Source organism: Odontesthes bonariensis, chromosome 20 (genome assembly GCF_027942865.1).
Source record: "Odontesthes bonariensis isolate fOdoBon6 chromosome 20, fOdoBon6.hap1, whole genome shotgun sequence".
In the NCBI taxonomy this organism is placed as follows: domain Eukaryota; kingdom Metazoa; phylum Chordata; class Actinopteri; order Atheriniformes; family Atherinopsidae; genus Odontesthes; species Odontesthes bonariensis.
Genome location: NC_134525.1, coordinates 20,600,991 through 20,618,653, shown reverse-complemented (window position 1 = coordinate 20,618,653; position 17,663 = coordinate 20,600,991). Strand labels below are relative to the sequence as shown.

General features: G+C 38.0%; 1 protein-coding gene across 2 annotated transcripts; it reads right to left on the bottom strand.

Moving 5' to 3' along the window:
- Positions 1 to 585: 585 nt before the first annotated feature.
- htr5ab (5-hydroxytryptamine (serotonin) receptor 5A, genome duplicate b) lies at positions 586 to 12,961 on the bottom strand. Of its 2 annotated transcripts, XM_075452335.1 has the most exons (5): positions 12,887 to 12,961; positions 8,149 to 8,922; positions 5,551 to 5,625; positions 5,392 to 5,463; positions 586 to 2,439 (listed from the first exon to the last, which is right to left on the bottom strand). In XM_075452335.1, the coding sequence occupies exons 2-5, from the start codon at positions 8,854 to 8,856 to the stop codon at positions 2,107 to 2,109; spliced, it is 1,188 nt and encodes a 395-aa protein (XP_075308450.1). In that variant the 5' UTR covers positions 8,857 to 8,922; positions 12,887 to 12,961; the 3' UTR covers positions 586 to 2,106. The 2 variants fall into 2 exon arrangements, with proteins under 2 accessions (XP_075308450.1, XP_075308451.1); XM_075452336.1 differs by lacking the exons at positions 5,392 to 5,463; positions 5,551 to 5,625.
- Between the last annotated feature and the right edge of the window lie 4,702 nt (positions 12,962 to 17,663).

Genomic DNA, 17,663 nt, shown 5'->3' with positions numbered 1-17,663 from the left:
GCTTGTAATACTTGACCATATATCATTCTACATTGATATAGATAAGCTATTTCAGCACCCATTAATATTTAAACAGACGCTGTCTTCCTGTTATTTTTTTTTCCTTTGTCTTTTATGATTGCAGTAACCATAACTGTATATTAATACAGCTGAATTCATATTTAAACTGTTCTCGTTCATATATTTTTCCATCTCTTCTGTTAAAATGATTAAAACACATGAGAAATTGTGACTGAAAATCAGCCCATTAAGGCTATCTGCCAACTCGTGGTCTCAAAGAGCATTTGCAGACTGCAGCATTGCTCTAATAAAATCCTATTCTTTTAACCGCGGCTTCATTCTGCGACATTGGACATATACCTCAGTCAATATCTTCATTCTGCTCCCATGCATGTAAACAGTTACGAGGAGAATGGTCCAAAAACCACCCCCCAACCTATTGGAAGGAACCTTTGGATGCTCCCTGCCCCCCTTTGGCTGTGATGCACTAGGAAATAACCCACCTCATCTTAATCTGTCACTCTGAAAAGAATAGCTTTGTTAGCCCAATATGATGTAATGTGTGATTAAAAAAAGACAAAAACATTATACCGCACAGTTTAATAAAAGATTCAGTCGTTGATTTTTTACAGTGGTGAACACTTTTAGTAGGACATGGCCATTTGTGAAGGAAACAGTAATATCGTTCAAAAATCAAATAAACAAAAAAGATCCACTGTAAGAAAACATCAATACACCAAAAACAAATCTTACTGTTTTGGAGCACAATAGAAATATTTGCATGATGATGTTTTTGTCTTTCTTTTCCCATAAACTGTTATTATAAATTAGTGACATAAATCAGACTTACTAAAATGTATAATCCCAGTACTTTACCATCTCAATACAACGGCAAAATGTAGCTACATTTTTAAATCACAGTTTAATTGCTCTTGACTCCTCTGGCCATCTTATCTATTTTTCCCGTTTCCAAGGCTTTACGCCTTTAGTGCACTTTGTTTGGTCCTCTGCCAAGGCAAAAGCAGGGAAGGCCATTTCTGATGTTTGTTTGTTTAATTCCTTAACAATTCCTGAAATAATTCCATCAAACTGGAAGGAAAGATGGAGAGAGATTAAAATATTTGATGCAGATCAGGTTTGCTTTATCTTTCGAATTGTTGAATTGTTACATAGGGCATTGGATTACTATACTCTTCAAGTGTCCTTCTCGTGGTGTGCTGTCTGAAAAAAAGCTTTTCAACAACATAGTCCCATGTATTACGTCACAGTTAATAGAACTGGAGTTGTATGCCATCATTTGTCGCTGATGATCCTCAACAGTGAAAGTTATTTACAGACGAGGGACATAATGACTGGCTCTGCTATTTTGTTGCTCATATGAAGGCATGTATGCGTGGATCTAAAATCTGTGTGGGATGTACAGTCTGGATCAGGGAACAGAAAGCACCTTTATCTACAAACATGTTTGAATAAATTGAAAGTGATACCACTTAATGGAGCATTTATTTTTGCTAGAGCTTTCTGTGTGGCTTATGGCTTTCTTGGAGAGTTTTCAGCTCTCACAGTACCTCTTTCATTTCATAAATTCCTTTCTTTCCCTTTGATTCTTTACTTGTTATAAATAATCATCATTCTCATGTCTCTTTCTACACTAGATCCACAGTTCGGTTCTTTGTTTATTATTCATGAGGTTCATTCTGTTTGCTTCTGACAGATTTTTCTTTAAAACTTCTCCCAGCTCTGCTTTCATCTCAAGCAGCCTCACACATGATGATGAAACTGTTGTCAAATGTGTTAACAAGTCTTTCTCCTTTATTAGCTTGACAGGGATAAAATCTACATGTGGACGGAACTGGATCAACTGCTGTCAGAACATGACCAATTAATTCCCGTCTTTGTAGATACAGTTGCTTAGTCATCCGTCACAGTCCAGCTGGGAGATTACTTCTTTGTTCATCAAAACACACTGACATTAATAAAACTTAAGACACGGTTTCTAGTTATCACCCATTCGGAGGAGAATGGAGTGTCAAACACAGATTTGTCTTTTTCTGCTTGGGAGAGTAACTCTGTGCAAGCTGGTGTAGTGTGTGGACCAAGAGTGCCTCAGCGCTGCCGGGAGAAGAGGTTCCTTAAAGCATTGTTGTAGTTCTTATTGAAGGCAGTGTATATGAGTGGGTTAAAGAAGGAGTTGGAGTAGCCGAGCCACAAAAAGATGCTCTTCCAGATTGGTGGGATGTCACAGGAGCACAGTGGCACGATAAGCTCAGTGATGAAGAAGGGGATCCAGCAAAGTACGAACACACCGATCAAGATGCCAACCATGAGAGCTGCCTTTTTCTCCTTCTGCTCGCGCCATGTGTCCCCATCTGTCTGGAAGGTCACTGTTGCGTGGCGCACGGTAAATACCATCTGGGGCTGCTGTGTTTCTTCCTTTACCTAGAAAGCAGTCGATCACAGAAAGCACAAGTTACTCTATTGATACAAACCTGGTTTGCGTTAGAAAAATTAAAATGATTACACTCAACAATGTAGGCAAAGAAGAGGCAGTAACTGCAGTAAATATTATGTGGCTGCTCAACAAATGGTGGTTTATAGACTGCTGAATAGAGAGAAAATCAACAGGCAGAAGAAGCCAAAGATTGTTCATTCATTTCATGTAAACACACACAACAAAAAGTATAGGAAGCATAAGAAACATCTTAATCTCCATTTTGTTGTCTGTCTCAGTTAACTGACAGCTAACTGTCTCGGCTGACTGTTCTGGTGAAGTTGTCTAGGTCACAGCTTTAGTTGGAACAACCACGCTTTTAGCTGTATCTGGGATTAAGCATTCAAACTCTACCACTCTACACTGTTGTGCTGTTGTATTCCATTGGGGGTGTTTAGTGAACTGAATCACTCTGGAATCAATCCAGTTGAACCCATTTTGGGTTGACAGGGCTTCACAACTATAGATAGATTAAGCAAATCCAGTTTCAGCAAAGGCTGATTTTAAAAGCAAAAATTGTTTGTGTTTTTTTCCAAACAGTGCAGATTTTAAACTGCAAGTTACATTGTAGATAAATAAGAAAATAGGAAACAGCTAAAGTCTGTTTTTTAAGTGTTTTGCTCGTGATCTGCTTCATTCACTGTGAAGGCCAAAGGAGCTGTCATTTCAGAACTGTGTGAATCAAAAGTTCTAAACATGAAACTTCACCTGAACAACATTACTTTGCCAGCCAAAGAAGACAAGACAGGAAATGGAATCAATAACTTTTCAGTTATAGAAGGTGTGTTCTATTTTTAAATTAAAGCTGTAATATTGCCAATTTTACAGTATGGTTACTTAATGAGTGAAACAGAGATACAGCGAATGAGACTAAAGAGAATGTGGGACAGGGGGATAACGTGTCTGATGGGTATCTGAGTATCAATTCCCAATTCACTGCCAGTTTTAAGATTGGGGAAGGGGAAGTCTGCTATGTTGTATGCATGAATCGCATTGATGGAAATGCCTTTTGTGATTCCTTCATTCACTTTCTCAACCGCTTCATCCGGGATGAGAGGCTGGAGCCTATCCCAACTGTCGTTGAGTGAAAGGCAGAACAGAACTCTCGACTATCACAGGTCTCCCGTGATTGATTATTAATTTTTTATTGTCAAAAACTGCTACTGCTGTTATTAGCATCCTTTTTAACAATTGTATTACGCATAACTGTTGAGCAATCAGAAGCTGTTTTACTAAAGGGGTTTCTCATAAGACTTACCCCATTTTATTGTCTATACATCGACAGTACTGTGCAAAAATGCACTTTTATTCTTCAAAACAGCCTGAATCCTCTTGGACAATCTCTGTTGTAAATCATTTAAGTAGTCTTCAGGAATAGTTCTTCAGGTTTATTGAAATTCCAAAGCTCTTCTTTGGATGTTGGCTGTCTTTTGCTCTGTTCTCTGTCAGGATGATCCCACACTGCTTCAATAATGTTGAGGCTCTGGGGAGGATTCATCCCTCCTTAAGACCTGCAGCCACTGATTTTTAGTCCAGTTTATGTGTTATTTAGCATACCTCAGCCTTTTCTCCCTGTTTCCCTTCCATGATAATGGCTTCTTGAAAATCACCCTTCCATGGAGACCATTTCTGATGAGGCTTCAGTGAACAGTAGATGGATCAACTGAATGGCCAGACGCATCATTCCATTTTTTTATTATTTCTTAAGGATATCAAATTCAGATACTATTTTTTTTCTTCTTTTCTCTTTGTCTTGTTTGTTACATTTTTTTAAGGTCACACTGCACAGCACGCTGAGATATGCCAAGTTTTCACTGAATTAATAGCTCTTTGAAAATCACCTTGCCGGTTAAACAAATTATTTTATGCCTGTTAGACTGTACTATTTTTTGGGCTTAGTTCATATATAGAGCCATTTTTGCAGATATTTTTCATAGAAACTGAAAACAAACTGTCTTTGCAACAGGCTCATTACAAGTGTCGAAAAAGTACTATTCAAAAAAAGGTTCTTTGCATAGTTGGCTGTTATCTTGGGTTCATCCATTGGGCTAGGGTGTGTTTTAATGCTTAACAAACTCGTTGGTCAACGCTAAGTGGCCTAACAAACAAAAAATAATAACAACAACTACAAAAAAACAAAACCTCTGAAAAGGGTCAGGGAGTGGATTGAAAATTAGTTAAAAAGCAGTAATTTCCAAAAACAAAATAAAAATCTGAAAGATCTTCGGAAAGCCTGGAGAATTATTGCTCAAGACCAATTTTAAAGAGTACAAAAATTTGGCTCACTGCGAGCAAAATGTACAGAAATTAGGTGGGACCCAAGAGTTTTGCATAGTACTGCTTTTTCCAAACTTCCAAGCATTTGTTGACTTTGCGCTTGAAAAAACAACAGAGACACAACTCCACAAACTAAAATACAACATAGCTGCTGGTAAAACTCCTTATTTATCATAAGTTCATCAACCCAACAGGCTGCATCAGAAGGATTTGCTCGCTATCAGTCACAACATCAATAAGGCATAAGGCCTGAGGTAAAACTATGTCTCGATCAACTGCTGTAAGTAAGTGAAACGGGTCACTGCCTCTTAACAATACAATCCCTTTGAAAGAAAAGATTGCTTATTCAAGTCCTGTGCTGTATGCTGTTAAAAGTCGCTCCATGAATTAATGACAGTAAAAGAAAATAACAAAAAATATTCCTAAGAGCTAATCCTGAGGGGGACAGTTGCTGTCAGTAGTGTTATCATCATTCAACATGCTCCTGTCCCTTGAGCTGTCATTTAAATTCTCAGACTTTCTGTCTGATTTCAATCCTTACACTTTTCCAATTGAGTTCTTGGAGTTCTAAATGTGATAGGGCTCCATTTAGCATACGAATGATAAAAGCTTAACAAACTTACCTGAGACTCTCTGCCTCTGTCTGGCTGTCCCTGTCTCTCTGAGCCCAGTTGTGGTCTCTGTGCTCCTGTCTCCTAATGACACCATTACACAATATTTCCATCATCACTTCACTCTTTTCTAAGGAAGATTGAACAAACTGCCTTTGACATTCTACTTACTTGACGTTTTTGTGCTCTGAAAAATGGCCAGATGTCTCTTTTTCTTTTCCCTGCTATTTCAACTGACCTGGCTGCCTAACAATTAAACACACACAAACATACACACATTATAAATAGCAGCAGGAGAAGCGACACTCCTTGACGGAGCTAAAGGAAATAAATTGGATTTAGTTTTGCCGATGCAGCACCTCACTAATGTTTTAATTCTATGTACAAAGATCCATGATGCTATGAAATCAAACTTAGAGTTCTGACTATGTGGATTCATTTTTTAATAGTCAAGCCAATTCAATTTTTATAGCACATTCAAAAATAACTGAAGTTGACCAAACAACAGCAATTTAAACAAATGGCAGCCAGCCTATATACAGTTAAAACATTTTTTTAAAAACATGCCAACAAAAGGGTGTCCAAATCTAGTAATACTCTCCAAACCATTTTTCCTCAACTCTACAATGTAAAAACAAGTTATATTTGTCAATTATCAGATATGTCAGACAATGTACATTGCAGTGATGAACTTGACTATGAATAAGAAATAAAAAAAAAAGAACAATATAACTATTTTCAGTCATAGTACAAATAATGTATTGGATAGAAATAGAAAAAAGAAAGGATTTTTCTAAAAAAGAAAAAGAAAAAACATCCTTTGATGTCTGTTGGTTAGAATGCTAATTTCTTTTCCCAATGATTGCCAAGTCTTGGAGGGCAATTTTCAAAAGCCCCGATCATTAATGTTGCCTGTTTGATACGGATAAAGTTCTGTGAGATTCAGTGAGTTTGTTTCTCATACCTTTTTGATCTTTGTGTAATATGGCTATGTAGACACTCGTCTGACTCATCTTAACATCAAGTTCATTACTGGATTGTACATTACAGGGATGAGAAAGTATACAAGCACTTTTTCACAAGGAAACTAGCTGAGCCAATTATAAGAAATATATATAGATGTGGAGCTTTAGCAAGGAGGTGAAAGGCTCAGTGTAGCATGGTATTACTGTCACAGAGTAAAGAGAAACAAGTAGCCTGGTTCTGTCCCAAGTCTCTTTAATACTGCTGCTTGATATCTCTTCCTTGTTAGTTTAATCTCGTTGTGCACCAAATTGTGGAAAGAAAAGCGAAACGAGTTTTGTGCTGCAAATACAGCATTCTACTGAACAATGGGCATGAATGTTGGGGAACATTTCTTCCTAAGGAAGTTGCCAAACAATTTAGTTTACATTGATGGGAAAATATTTTAGCAGATATCAAAAGAAGTAAAAGTGAGAAATAACATGAATTAATTTGCTTTCTAAATGTACAGGGACAACAGATGAAGGAATGAAAGTCTTGCCCCAAAAATGAAAGAATCCTCCTCTTTCAGCAGTCAGATTTGATTTGATGGCACAAACAGTTTACATTTGAAAGACAAAACAACATATTGCACATTTATTATGAGTTCAGAAGTGAGTGTGGGTGTTTTTTTTCCTTGTGTATCTGCAGTGACTCGAATCTTCATCTGAAACTATCAATTTTATGGCCTCGGCCAGAGAGTTCTTTGGGCAACAAGGTCAGGAACCTATACTCAACATCATACCTATTAATACACTTAATTTTTACTGCAATGTGTTCATGTGTTCATGTGTTCATGTGTGTATGTGTTAACGTCTGAGTTGGTTTTTAAGAGCAGAAGGTTCTCTTGAATGCCATTGCTAATATCATTGTTTAAAAAGACACTTTACAGGGCTTGATTTACACTTGGAAATGACGAGTTTGTAATTGGATGCTAATAATCCAACAAAATCCCTTATTTAATATATTCCATATAATTGCGATTACGCCAAGATTGATTGCCTGTGTGATGAATCTTGACAGAAGCAATGCAATAACAGATGTGGCTTATTTATTTAGTGATTTGTCCTCCTTGACCACAAGCTCCTAATGCTGGACAAAATTATGCCGCAGCTGCAAAACAAAAAGGAAATTGCACACATTATAAATAGAAAAAAAAGAAGCCATTAGTGTGCATTCTCTGTGAAATATTTCTGCCATCTGTGAATCCAAAATGTTGAATGATTTTCAAAAGCACAGAATTTTCACTGCTAATGGTGTGCTTTGGGGAGTCCTCTCAAATTGTCGATGAAAAGTCGGGGGTAACTCAATTTTCACAGAGGAAACTTCCCTGATTAAATGTTTGCTAATGGAATGCGGAATAGATCTAGACCTTTATGTGTGCTGATTAGATAAACTGCAAAGCCTAGAAGGTGCAGTAGCCCATTAACGGTGCCGGAAAGCATATTTATAGCCATCTACCTTCAGCCTCCGCACATCAACTAGCTGGTGGTGATGAGCAAGATGACTTCAATTATTTTTCCCTACACTCACACTCCAAATACTTGTATGTTTCCCTGATTTCTGATGAACAGCTCATCAGTAAAAATAATAAACAATGGCACAGCAATCCACATTTACAGATCAGGGGAATTGGCAAGTTTCAAGAAAAGATGGACTTATCATTTGATAAAAATATATATATATATTGTAATCAGATCTCTACTTATAAGAATAACGAGTTACTTTAAGGGAACTGTTATTTTAAAATAGAAAAAAAATAATCACCTCAGCCATGGGTGTGATTGTATTTGTCTTGCGGGAGCCAATCCGAAATTTGGCAGCCTTGTAGATCTTCCAGTAAACAAACAGAACCACACAAAGTGGAAGGTAAAACGCCCCAAAAGTGGAAAAGATGGTGTAGGATGGCTCCTGGCTCACCTGGCACTTCATCCCCTCTGAGTACGTCTCCCCCCAGCCAAACAGAGGTGACAAGGAGATAATGGAGGACAACAGCCAAGTGAGTGCAATCATCACATTGGAGATCTTTTTTCGAGTCTTGAGTGTGTACTCCAGGTGCCTGGTGATGGACCAGTAGCGGTCCAATGCAATGGCTGTCACGTTCCAGATGCTGGCAGTGCAGCAGAGCACATCAAACGAGATCCAAATCTGACACAGCACACGACCCAGTTTCCAAAGCCTCCCATTCAGCTCGTGGACCAGGCTGAGCGGCATGACCAGCGCGGCCACCATCACATCCGAGATGGCCATTGAGGCCACCAGATTGTGAGGTACTCGGTGGAATGTTCTCACCCTAAGGATGGTCACCAGCACCAACAAGTTCCACACAAAAGTGGCCACTACCAACATTGCCAGTAAAGTAAGAGTGAGAACGCTGAAAACTGAGAAGGGCCGGTAGATGTTTCCACCGGAGCCATAGTCATCTAAAGCCTCACTGAAGTTGGCTGTCAGTGTGCTGGTGTTGCTGTACATCATGGTAGTTGCTCACGACCCCCCAACCAAAACGATTCAGAGACAGTGTCTGCAGAGAGCTGATGCATTCTGTTGCAGGAAGAAAGAAAAGGAGGCATTGATTTAATGTAATGTTTCAACACATAAAGGTTAAACGCTGAAGGTTTAAAGATAAATAACATCTGTAGCATTTACTACTCGCTATACACCAATGTTTAAATGCACCATTGTGCATCATTGTGTCATTGAAAAGAGAGATAGTTTAATGATTTGCTCACAAAAGTAAAAAGCACTTGAGTTTCTCATTTCAGGTGTCAAGCAACCTGCCTACAACTTTCAAGTGCAATTTCATCCACTGTTAAAATGGCTCGAAAGTACTCGGGAACATCTCTGGTTCAGAAAAAGACCATAAATATTCAGATTCATCATCCCATTACTGTCCTTTGATTTGCATGAAAGTCAGACATGTGTTACAAAATGAGCAGTTTCAGTGGAGTCATCATTGTAGACTCATTTTGGCATATCAAATTTTCATATCCAAAAGTCATCATGCATGTTGTCCATCATCACAGAGGAATGTTCTTTTAAATAAGGATCTATTTGAGAGATACTCCATTCTAACAAAGGGCTGCCCCTCTTCCAGGCAAAGAAATGAAAAGATTTGACATCCCAGCTGTATCAATATATTCACAGGAGTGGTTCAAGAAGCTGTAAAGTAAACACAGCATGATGTTCAACACTGCAGAAACAATAGATCTCAAATCTCTCAGACTTGCTTCTGTCTGACAGCTGATTGTTTGTGGAGTCAAGCATTGATCACTGCAGCTTGTAACTGCCATGAGCAGTATAACCAATGCTGGAACCAATGTGGTGGTTCAATTATCTAATAGGATCTTCATTTCAATAATTAACTATAACGTATTATTTATACATGAACTGTTTAAAGAACTCCACCTGCTTTAATATATTCCTGCTGCAAACAATCCTCCCAGTGTTTAAGAATACTGAGTGGAGTTTTACACATAATTTTGAATACTAAATGTAATCATTCATTCTGCATGTCTCCTTATGTGACATTGAGAGGATCAGGATGATTAGATCAGGTTCTTATAGAGTGTTGAGGCATTTTGTCCATAATGAGAGAAACAAAAAAGATTGCAGGTAACCACCAGGATAAACATCTGTCGCGGTCTCACCACTTACAACTTTAGATTATGATTAAAAACATTTTCCTCAGGAATCGAAATGCCACACTGACCAAATGTCTTGAGCCACCCATGAGGTTTTTGTATATTGCCTAGAAAACAGGAAATTTGAGAAAGTCAGTATTTGGTATGACCACCTTTATTCTTCACCACAGCGTGAACCCTCTTAGACAAGCTTTCTTGTAATTTCTTTAAGTAGTCTTTAGAAATAGTTCTTCAGGCTTCTTGAAGGACATTTGAAAGCTGTTTTTTGGATGTTGACTGCCTTTTGTTTCATTCTCTGACAAGATAATCCCACATTGCTTCAGTAACATTGAGGTTCGGGCTCTGGAGAGGATTCAGCATTTCATAAGAACTGTTGCCACTGATTTTTTTAGCCCAGTTTTTGTTTCATTTGGCAAACCACAGCCTTATCTCCCCATTTCTCTTCCTTAACAATGGCTTCTTCAGCTACTCTTCAATGGAGATCATTTCTGATGAGAGTCATTTCTGATAAGACCAGAACTCTTTAGTTTTACTGGAGGACCAGATGAATCTCTCAATTCCTGTGTCAGGTCTTTGTTGGATTTCTCAAGAACATCACTTTCAGACATTGTTGATCTGTTTTTGACTCTTATTCTAACTTTGGTATACTTTGTAGATGCAAATTAAGAAAGGAAACCAAATTATGTGTAATTTTGACAGGCTGTTACAAAGAGCAAAATTTAAATTTCAAAATGTTCTTTAAAAGGCATGTGTCATGTCTAGAAATGATGGATCATTACTTGAGATTGGTGCCTTTTGTATTCTCAAATGATTCATAGGGCAGTGTTAAGTAACAAAAATACAAGAAAAATAAGGAAAAGAAAAACATTCCTCATAAAATGGTCAAGTAAAAGGATTTGACTGTGTAAAAAAGCAACCAATGCCCAAAGAAACATTTTGAAAGAAGTTTTAAGAAGTTGAAGAGCTACTGCTCCAGACCACCTTAAAAGGTAGTAAGAAAGTCTGGAAACAAAACATAAAGAAATTCTGAATGGCTCAAGACTTGAACAGTACTGTAAATGAGTTAAACTTTTCCCAATTTTCCAAGGACGTGTTGACATTTCTGCAGGAAAAACACAAACTGAAATACAACAGAGCTGCTGGTGAAATTCCACATTTATCACAAGTTTATCCACCCAACAGGCTGCATCAGAGGGATTTGCTCAGTCACATCATCATCAATAAGACCTGACGGGTACTAACAACAAAAAACATGTCTCGATCAGCCGCAGTAAGTAAATGACATGTGACACTGTCTCTTAACATCACAATCCCTACCCGCTAATCAAAGGCTCCAGCCAAGCACACACCAATAAGCTCCGTTCTCTTTCCTTGACTGCTCTCTTTACAAGCCTAACAGCAAGCCATGAAATTGGACGACTGTTATGAAGGGAAGAGGTAATAAAACGTGCAGGATTCAGAAACCCAATCCTTCAATATCATTGCTGACATCACAGGACAGGTGTCTCAAAAGGCAGCATTCACTCACTCTGTGAAAACCAGCCACACAAGACAGGATGGTACAGAAAAACATATGCAAATATATTAGCTTATGAGGAGTGAAGAGGCAGACATGGGTAGTCAGGAAGCCGCTGACAGGATTAAAAGGCACTAGTGTCAAAGGGTAATAACTGAATACATTACTTCATACTTGATAGGATGAGCTGGCTCACTGGACCTAGTTGAAATTCTCGTGGGGATTTGAGTTAACAGGAATGGATTGTGATGACTATCAGAAGATGTCCACTTTTACATTTAGCATGTGGACAGAGGTGCAAATAGGTATAACAATGAAAAGCATTCAAAATCCCGACAGAGCTTCACAAGGGTAATACACAATGTTTCATTATTATCTAAACATGAGCAAATCCATCAGAAGGAAAAACCTTTTCTGAGCTTCACGTGTTTTTGCATGTGAACCACACAACACCAGATGCTGGAGGAATAACATAAAGGAATATTTTATGAGATGCAGGTTTTTTTTTTGTTTGTTTTTTTTTTAAATGCTTTTTTATAAAAATTTTCATTCTTTGCAACGATTCTTCTGGGTTCTTCTAGATTCAAATGTGTTTTTCTCAAAGCAAGAAAAACAATTTGCCATTACTATGAATATTTGCCTTTTTTTTTGGCTTCCTCTGTTTATAATTTCTTTCTAATCTCCCTCTCTTGTCCAATCAGCCTGCCGACTTCCAACAAAGATTCGTTAGCTACAGAGCCAGGTAAAAAGTAGATTTGACATTTCGAATTTCATTTGATATTTGTATCCAAACACACTTTCACAGCCAGCCTTGTGATTAAAACTGCAGGAGTGGGAATGACGATCTCTCTGTGTAAAAGCTCTTCATTAAGCTCTCCTCCAAGGAGAGTTTCTCTGACATTTGCTGGTGAACAGGGGGAAGGATATGCAGATGTGCCCTTGTGTCAAAATCACAAAGCAGCATCAAGAAAACCTTTGCATTGGGGTGTAATTCATTTGGGTGTTCAGTAGTTTGAGCATGTTATCTTTGATGTGGCAGGGCACCACAGCCACATATTCACAGTCTTCTCACTCACTGACTATAAAAATACTACATGTATGTGTAATTTGATTAATGGAATTAATAGTTTTTATGTAAATGTATCGCTTATGGTCTGAAATCCCTGTGAAGCTTCTTTTATTTTCATCTTAAAGCTTTCTATCTGTTGATAATTATCAAAAACACTTGTTACACAGTATCTCAGAAAAACACCGTCACTTTTTTAACCTTGGAGGAGACCGTGAAACGTTATCGCTTTCTCGAGTTAGAAAAGAAAATTCGGCAGTTAGCCGGGAAATAAGAACTCACCCCATTAATAGTTAAGCATAAAGCAGTTCCGTGTGAGATGATCTCTGCTCTGCCTTCATCTTTCCACCAAAATTCACTTAGCTGGTCTTTCAGCAGTGTGATTGAGCAGCTTGGCTCAATGAAGATAACAGCAGAAACACATCTCGCAATGAGGATACAGAGCCAGTGGAATGAACCACACAGCGTTATGAAGGGGGGGCTGACTCCAATGAATTTCTAAACCCAATGTTTTCCGGGCATGTGGGAGACACGTGCGCGTGTTTTCAGTGTGCACTTCATCTGAATATGAGGTATATTTTCAGTAGAATGCAATGATGAGGAAGATAATTGCTTTATTAAGGGTTTGTGGTGCTCTGAAAAATCACTCCAATTAGACTTACCATGCAGTGATCAGAGGTTGCTTGTAAGGAACACGGATCCCGCTGCTTTATGACTGATAATCCGTCAATGCCACCACCTATGAAACTCCCGCAGTTTCCCTCCCCCATCCCCTGACAGTATGATGAGCGCTTATTTCGCACAAAGAAATTCAAATCCAATTTGTGATCAGGGAACGCAGGTCTGTACAACTTGTAATTGAGTTTCTCTTGATTGGGCTCTTGGATATCCAGCGGGACCCTTGGTTTGTCCTGTGAAAATATTTCTTAATTGGATGAACTCATCACAGTTCGCATTAGAACACTGTGGGACGTTTTGGCCAACCATCTGTCAAACATCTGTCATAGATGGTTTCATTTTGAAAACAAAATTGATTCTCTTCCTATCTGTGCCAGTAACAGGCCTGTAGCTAAATAAAGAAAAGGAAGGGTAGAAGAGCAAAATATGATTCTTATCAGACTTTGTAATGTCAGACTGTTATCGTGAGGGTAACATGAATTCATGTGCCCATAAATGAAAGGCAGTAACAGTTCGGAGCCACGTCCTGACTATAAATACATTGTTTATATCACATAAACACATCGAGCCCCTATCATATTTGTATTATAAAGCAGTTATAGTTTCAGAACCATGGTCAGCGCCAATTGCGCCTTGGTCCTCCCAATCACATTATAAAAATCCTATTTGTTTCACCACATCCTGCATGAAGTCACAAGCTTTTTCTCTTGGACTGCATTTTATTGTAAACACACACCATATCTCCTTTGCTTCACATTGTGTGGAGTATGTTTGTCCAACACTTACTTCTTTCTAATCCCTGGAATTTCTTTGAGACAATAGAGGGTCCGCTAAGTAACCATGAAATATGCAGGAGCACGCATGTCGAGGCACGTTGAGTGTTTATCACATCATCCCCTCCTGAGGAAAACATTTAAGTACCTTTAGCAGGATCCCTCTCCCTTTTCCCAACCTCTTCCCCTATTCTTCCTCCTCCTGTAACTAGAGATGATGCTGATGCAGATCAAAATATCAAATTGGCTTAGGAGTTGTTCCTGATTTGACCCTGCTTTGCAAAGTGAATATTGTTAATTAAAGAGCATGAATACATTAATGTAACCCACTTAAATTAACACTGCAAAGTGTTCCTTGTTATAACAGATTGGCCCCGGTGTGTTAAGCTGTGTAGTCTTGGGGTGATGAAAATAATTAATCTCCAGCAGATAAAAACACATGGACTCGCATACTGCAGTGTATTTTCTGTTTTTTGCTGAGACGTGCGGGCAGTAATCAGGTTCTAAATTTAACTCTATGTGTTATTCTGTGGGTTTTGTCGAAAACATTCACACCATGTCCTGTTTTCTGCAGCTGTCATTCATCTTGCTCATGAAAATGTAAACCTCACACCTCCTCTGTTCTCTTGTTCGAGGCAAAGGGTCCTGTCTTTCCTCTACAGGCACACTCCTGTAGATCACATCTCTGACCTTGTCCTGCCATACTTGTCCACCCGGATAAATCGCTTGTCATCAATTGCTTCTGTTACGACCAGGGTGATGCTGTCACCAACTACAGCTTAACATTGTAGGTCCAGAGAGAAAATATGATAATCTTGGGTCAGGGTTTTTGCTGGTAAACCTGCCACATAAATTTCTCTATGTGAGCATTGTATCTGACTTACTTTAAATATGTATTGAATAATTGAAGGCAAAGAACAGATAAACTGGAAATTTCACTTTAGAGATCCCTCTGTTTGTTACTACAAGGTCACATGTCTGCAAACGGTGAGGCCTGAAGTCCTGTAACTTGATTTATTGAGTCTTTCAGAAATGTCATTGCTCCAAGTACAGGTTCCCACCATCTTTGGAACCTGTCTCCGAGCTGTTTAATGGCCACTGAGTTTTTTTTTTTTTTTTTTTTTTTTTTTTTTACACATAGTTCAAACTGGGGCAGAAAAACCCATGTGTTAACTATGTATGCCTTCTTTTCTGTGTTCAAATATAATCTGGCAAAAAACTAAAATATGTAAAAACATGTAATGTGCTGTAGAATATAAAAGAGCCCTGAACATTAGTCACAGTTTCCTCATTTATTCTGCAGCTCTGCTGATACTGTCAAGCTCTGCCTTCCTTGAAACTTAAGTATCCACCTGCACTACCATCCACAGCTAATTACAGCATCAGTGGTTTTCAGTAGCTGGAAAAGCAGCAGTGAGTTCAGAAAGGCAAGGTGTTAGACCACGATGTACTGAGGGAAGCAGTGCTGGATGAAGGAAAAAGAGAGGTGAGTCAGTAAATCAGGAAGATGGAGGAGATGAGTCCCTCTTTGACAGGCTGCTAAGAGAGTATGCTGAGCAGAGAAATTCCTGCACTTGAATGATGCTCCAAACTTGAAATGCATTCGAAAAAAAAATATGTGTTGAATTCATCTTAGTGTACCTAAGATATTGACAATTCAGAAGGATTTCGGATGCAAGCCAAGGTCTGCTGCTCACCATTTCTCATCAAATGTGCAGCATTCCTTAAATAACAAATAATCCACTTATCTAAACACATGCATTTTGTTTTGGTTTTCATCGGGACAACTGCATGCATCTGTGGCAATTGATGAGAAAGTGTTGTTTATAACATTGTAAGATAATTTTGTTGCAGCAAAAAAAAAAAAAAAAAAAAAAAAAAAAAAAGTAAAATAAAATAAATCAATTATTTTCTAAAATACCGCAAACTGTCATATCATATTGCAATTATCATAGTCAGCTGCACCTTAAATGGTCATGGTCTGTTTAGATTATACAACCTTGAACTTAATCATTTAATTTTAAAGATTTGTCAGAATAAGCTTACATAGTTTGGTGTAAAAAGAAATGTTTTTTTTTTCTCATTGCTACATAACCTCCTTCAATCCTCTGTTTGAAAAGAGGGTTGCATTGATTGTGAAATTCTGGGCCCATTCAGATTCAGATGTTGAAAATGATAATTTATCCAATGGACAATGGTCGATACTGGCTGTTTTTGTTATTAATTTTCCATTTAATCCCATGGAAATGATCAAATATGCTTCATAATCAATAAGACGACAGTTTGAAGGAATTTCAGGTCTTTGTTGCACTTTGACTCTTACAAACGTAACAAAAACCTTTATTTAATCTTTCACATAAAAAGCTGTTTCTGTTAAATTATTTAATGATTCTTTTCAGTGCTTGCATGACCCCAAAAAAATTCAGAACAATTTGAAATGATAAATAATCTTGTTAGTTTTAAGGCAAAGTCAATGGAACACTACCAGGATACATGCTGAAGAACTGCCGATACCAATGTTAGGTGGCAACCATGTTTTAAACCCTTTGTTTTAACTTTAGTTATTTCCTTTAAGGTCGCTTTCTCTGGTCAACTGATTGATCAAAATTGTCAGAGTGCGAGACACATGCTTGTTCTCTGTTTAAGATGACTTGCCACTGGGCAGACACTATGCAAATGCTAACTTTTAAGGTGATGTAGCACCCATCCTCATCCCGGGCAGTAATATTTTGACATTTTGTTAAAACTAGTAGCATCTCTGAGATGCACACATACTGTAATCTCTTTGGCTTTGGTGTCGTGACTCAGAAGAGACTTTGTTATGCTCTGATGTGATCCTGGAGTATATAGCTCTGGACAAATTATAATCGCTGCATAAGGAAGTGGGATTGCTCACTGGGACTGGTCACTGGACTTCAAATCATTAGACCTAGCAAAATGACTGTAATGTAATGTAATTTGTGATGTCAAATGGTTCTGCAAAAATGTCAGAATGTAACACCTCGGAGTGAGATGAAGTTTGACTGTAAGAGAAGAAAATCCTGAACTACAGACAAGGTGTCTCTGCAGTATATTTTGTGAGAGAAAATAACTCCCTTTGTTGTTAACTTTGAGCTTTTGCGGCACAAGAAGCTACAGTATATAACACAAAGAAGGAAATCCCAAATTGTAGCCTATAATGTGATACTCATTTTAGTAAAAGTAAACTTTAAAATGAAAAGTTTTCTTAAATGTTTATTAAAAAAAATGATAAGTCATTGATACTGGTTATTACAGAACTGCTTAATTTGTAAGTTTGTTTGTGTCTTCTTGTGTTGTGTCTAACTTTGTATGTAATGTTATATCATATGCTTGTCATGTGCATTCCGCCTCGTTGAGTTGGTGTTCATATAAGTGTATGTCCTCTGGCTGCCTTGTCACATCCTTTATGTTATTATCAGCTGCGTGTGCTTTTATAGATGGTGTTGATTTGTGTTGTTGCAATGTATATTTTTATATGGGCCCCTGGAGGAATAAGTGTGATACAGAATTGCAAGAGGATTCAAACAAGCAAACATATTTGTCAGAAAAAAAATTTTTATTGCTTGTTTGTGGTCCTTTACCTCCAG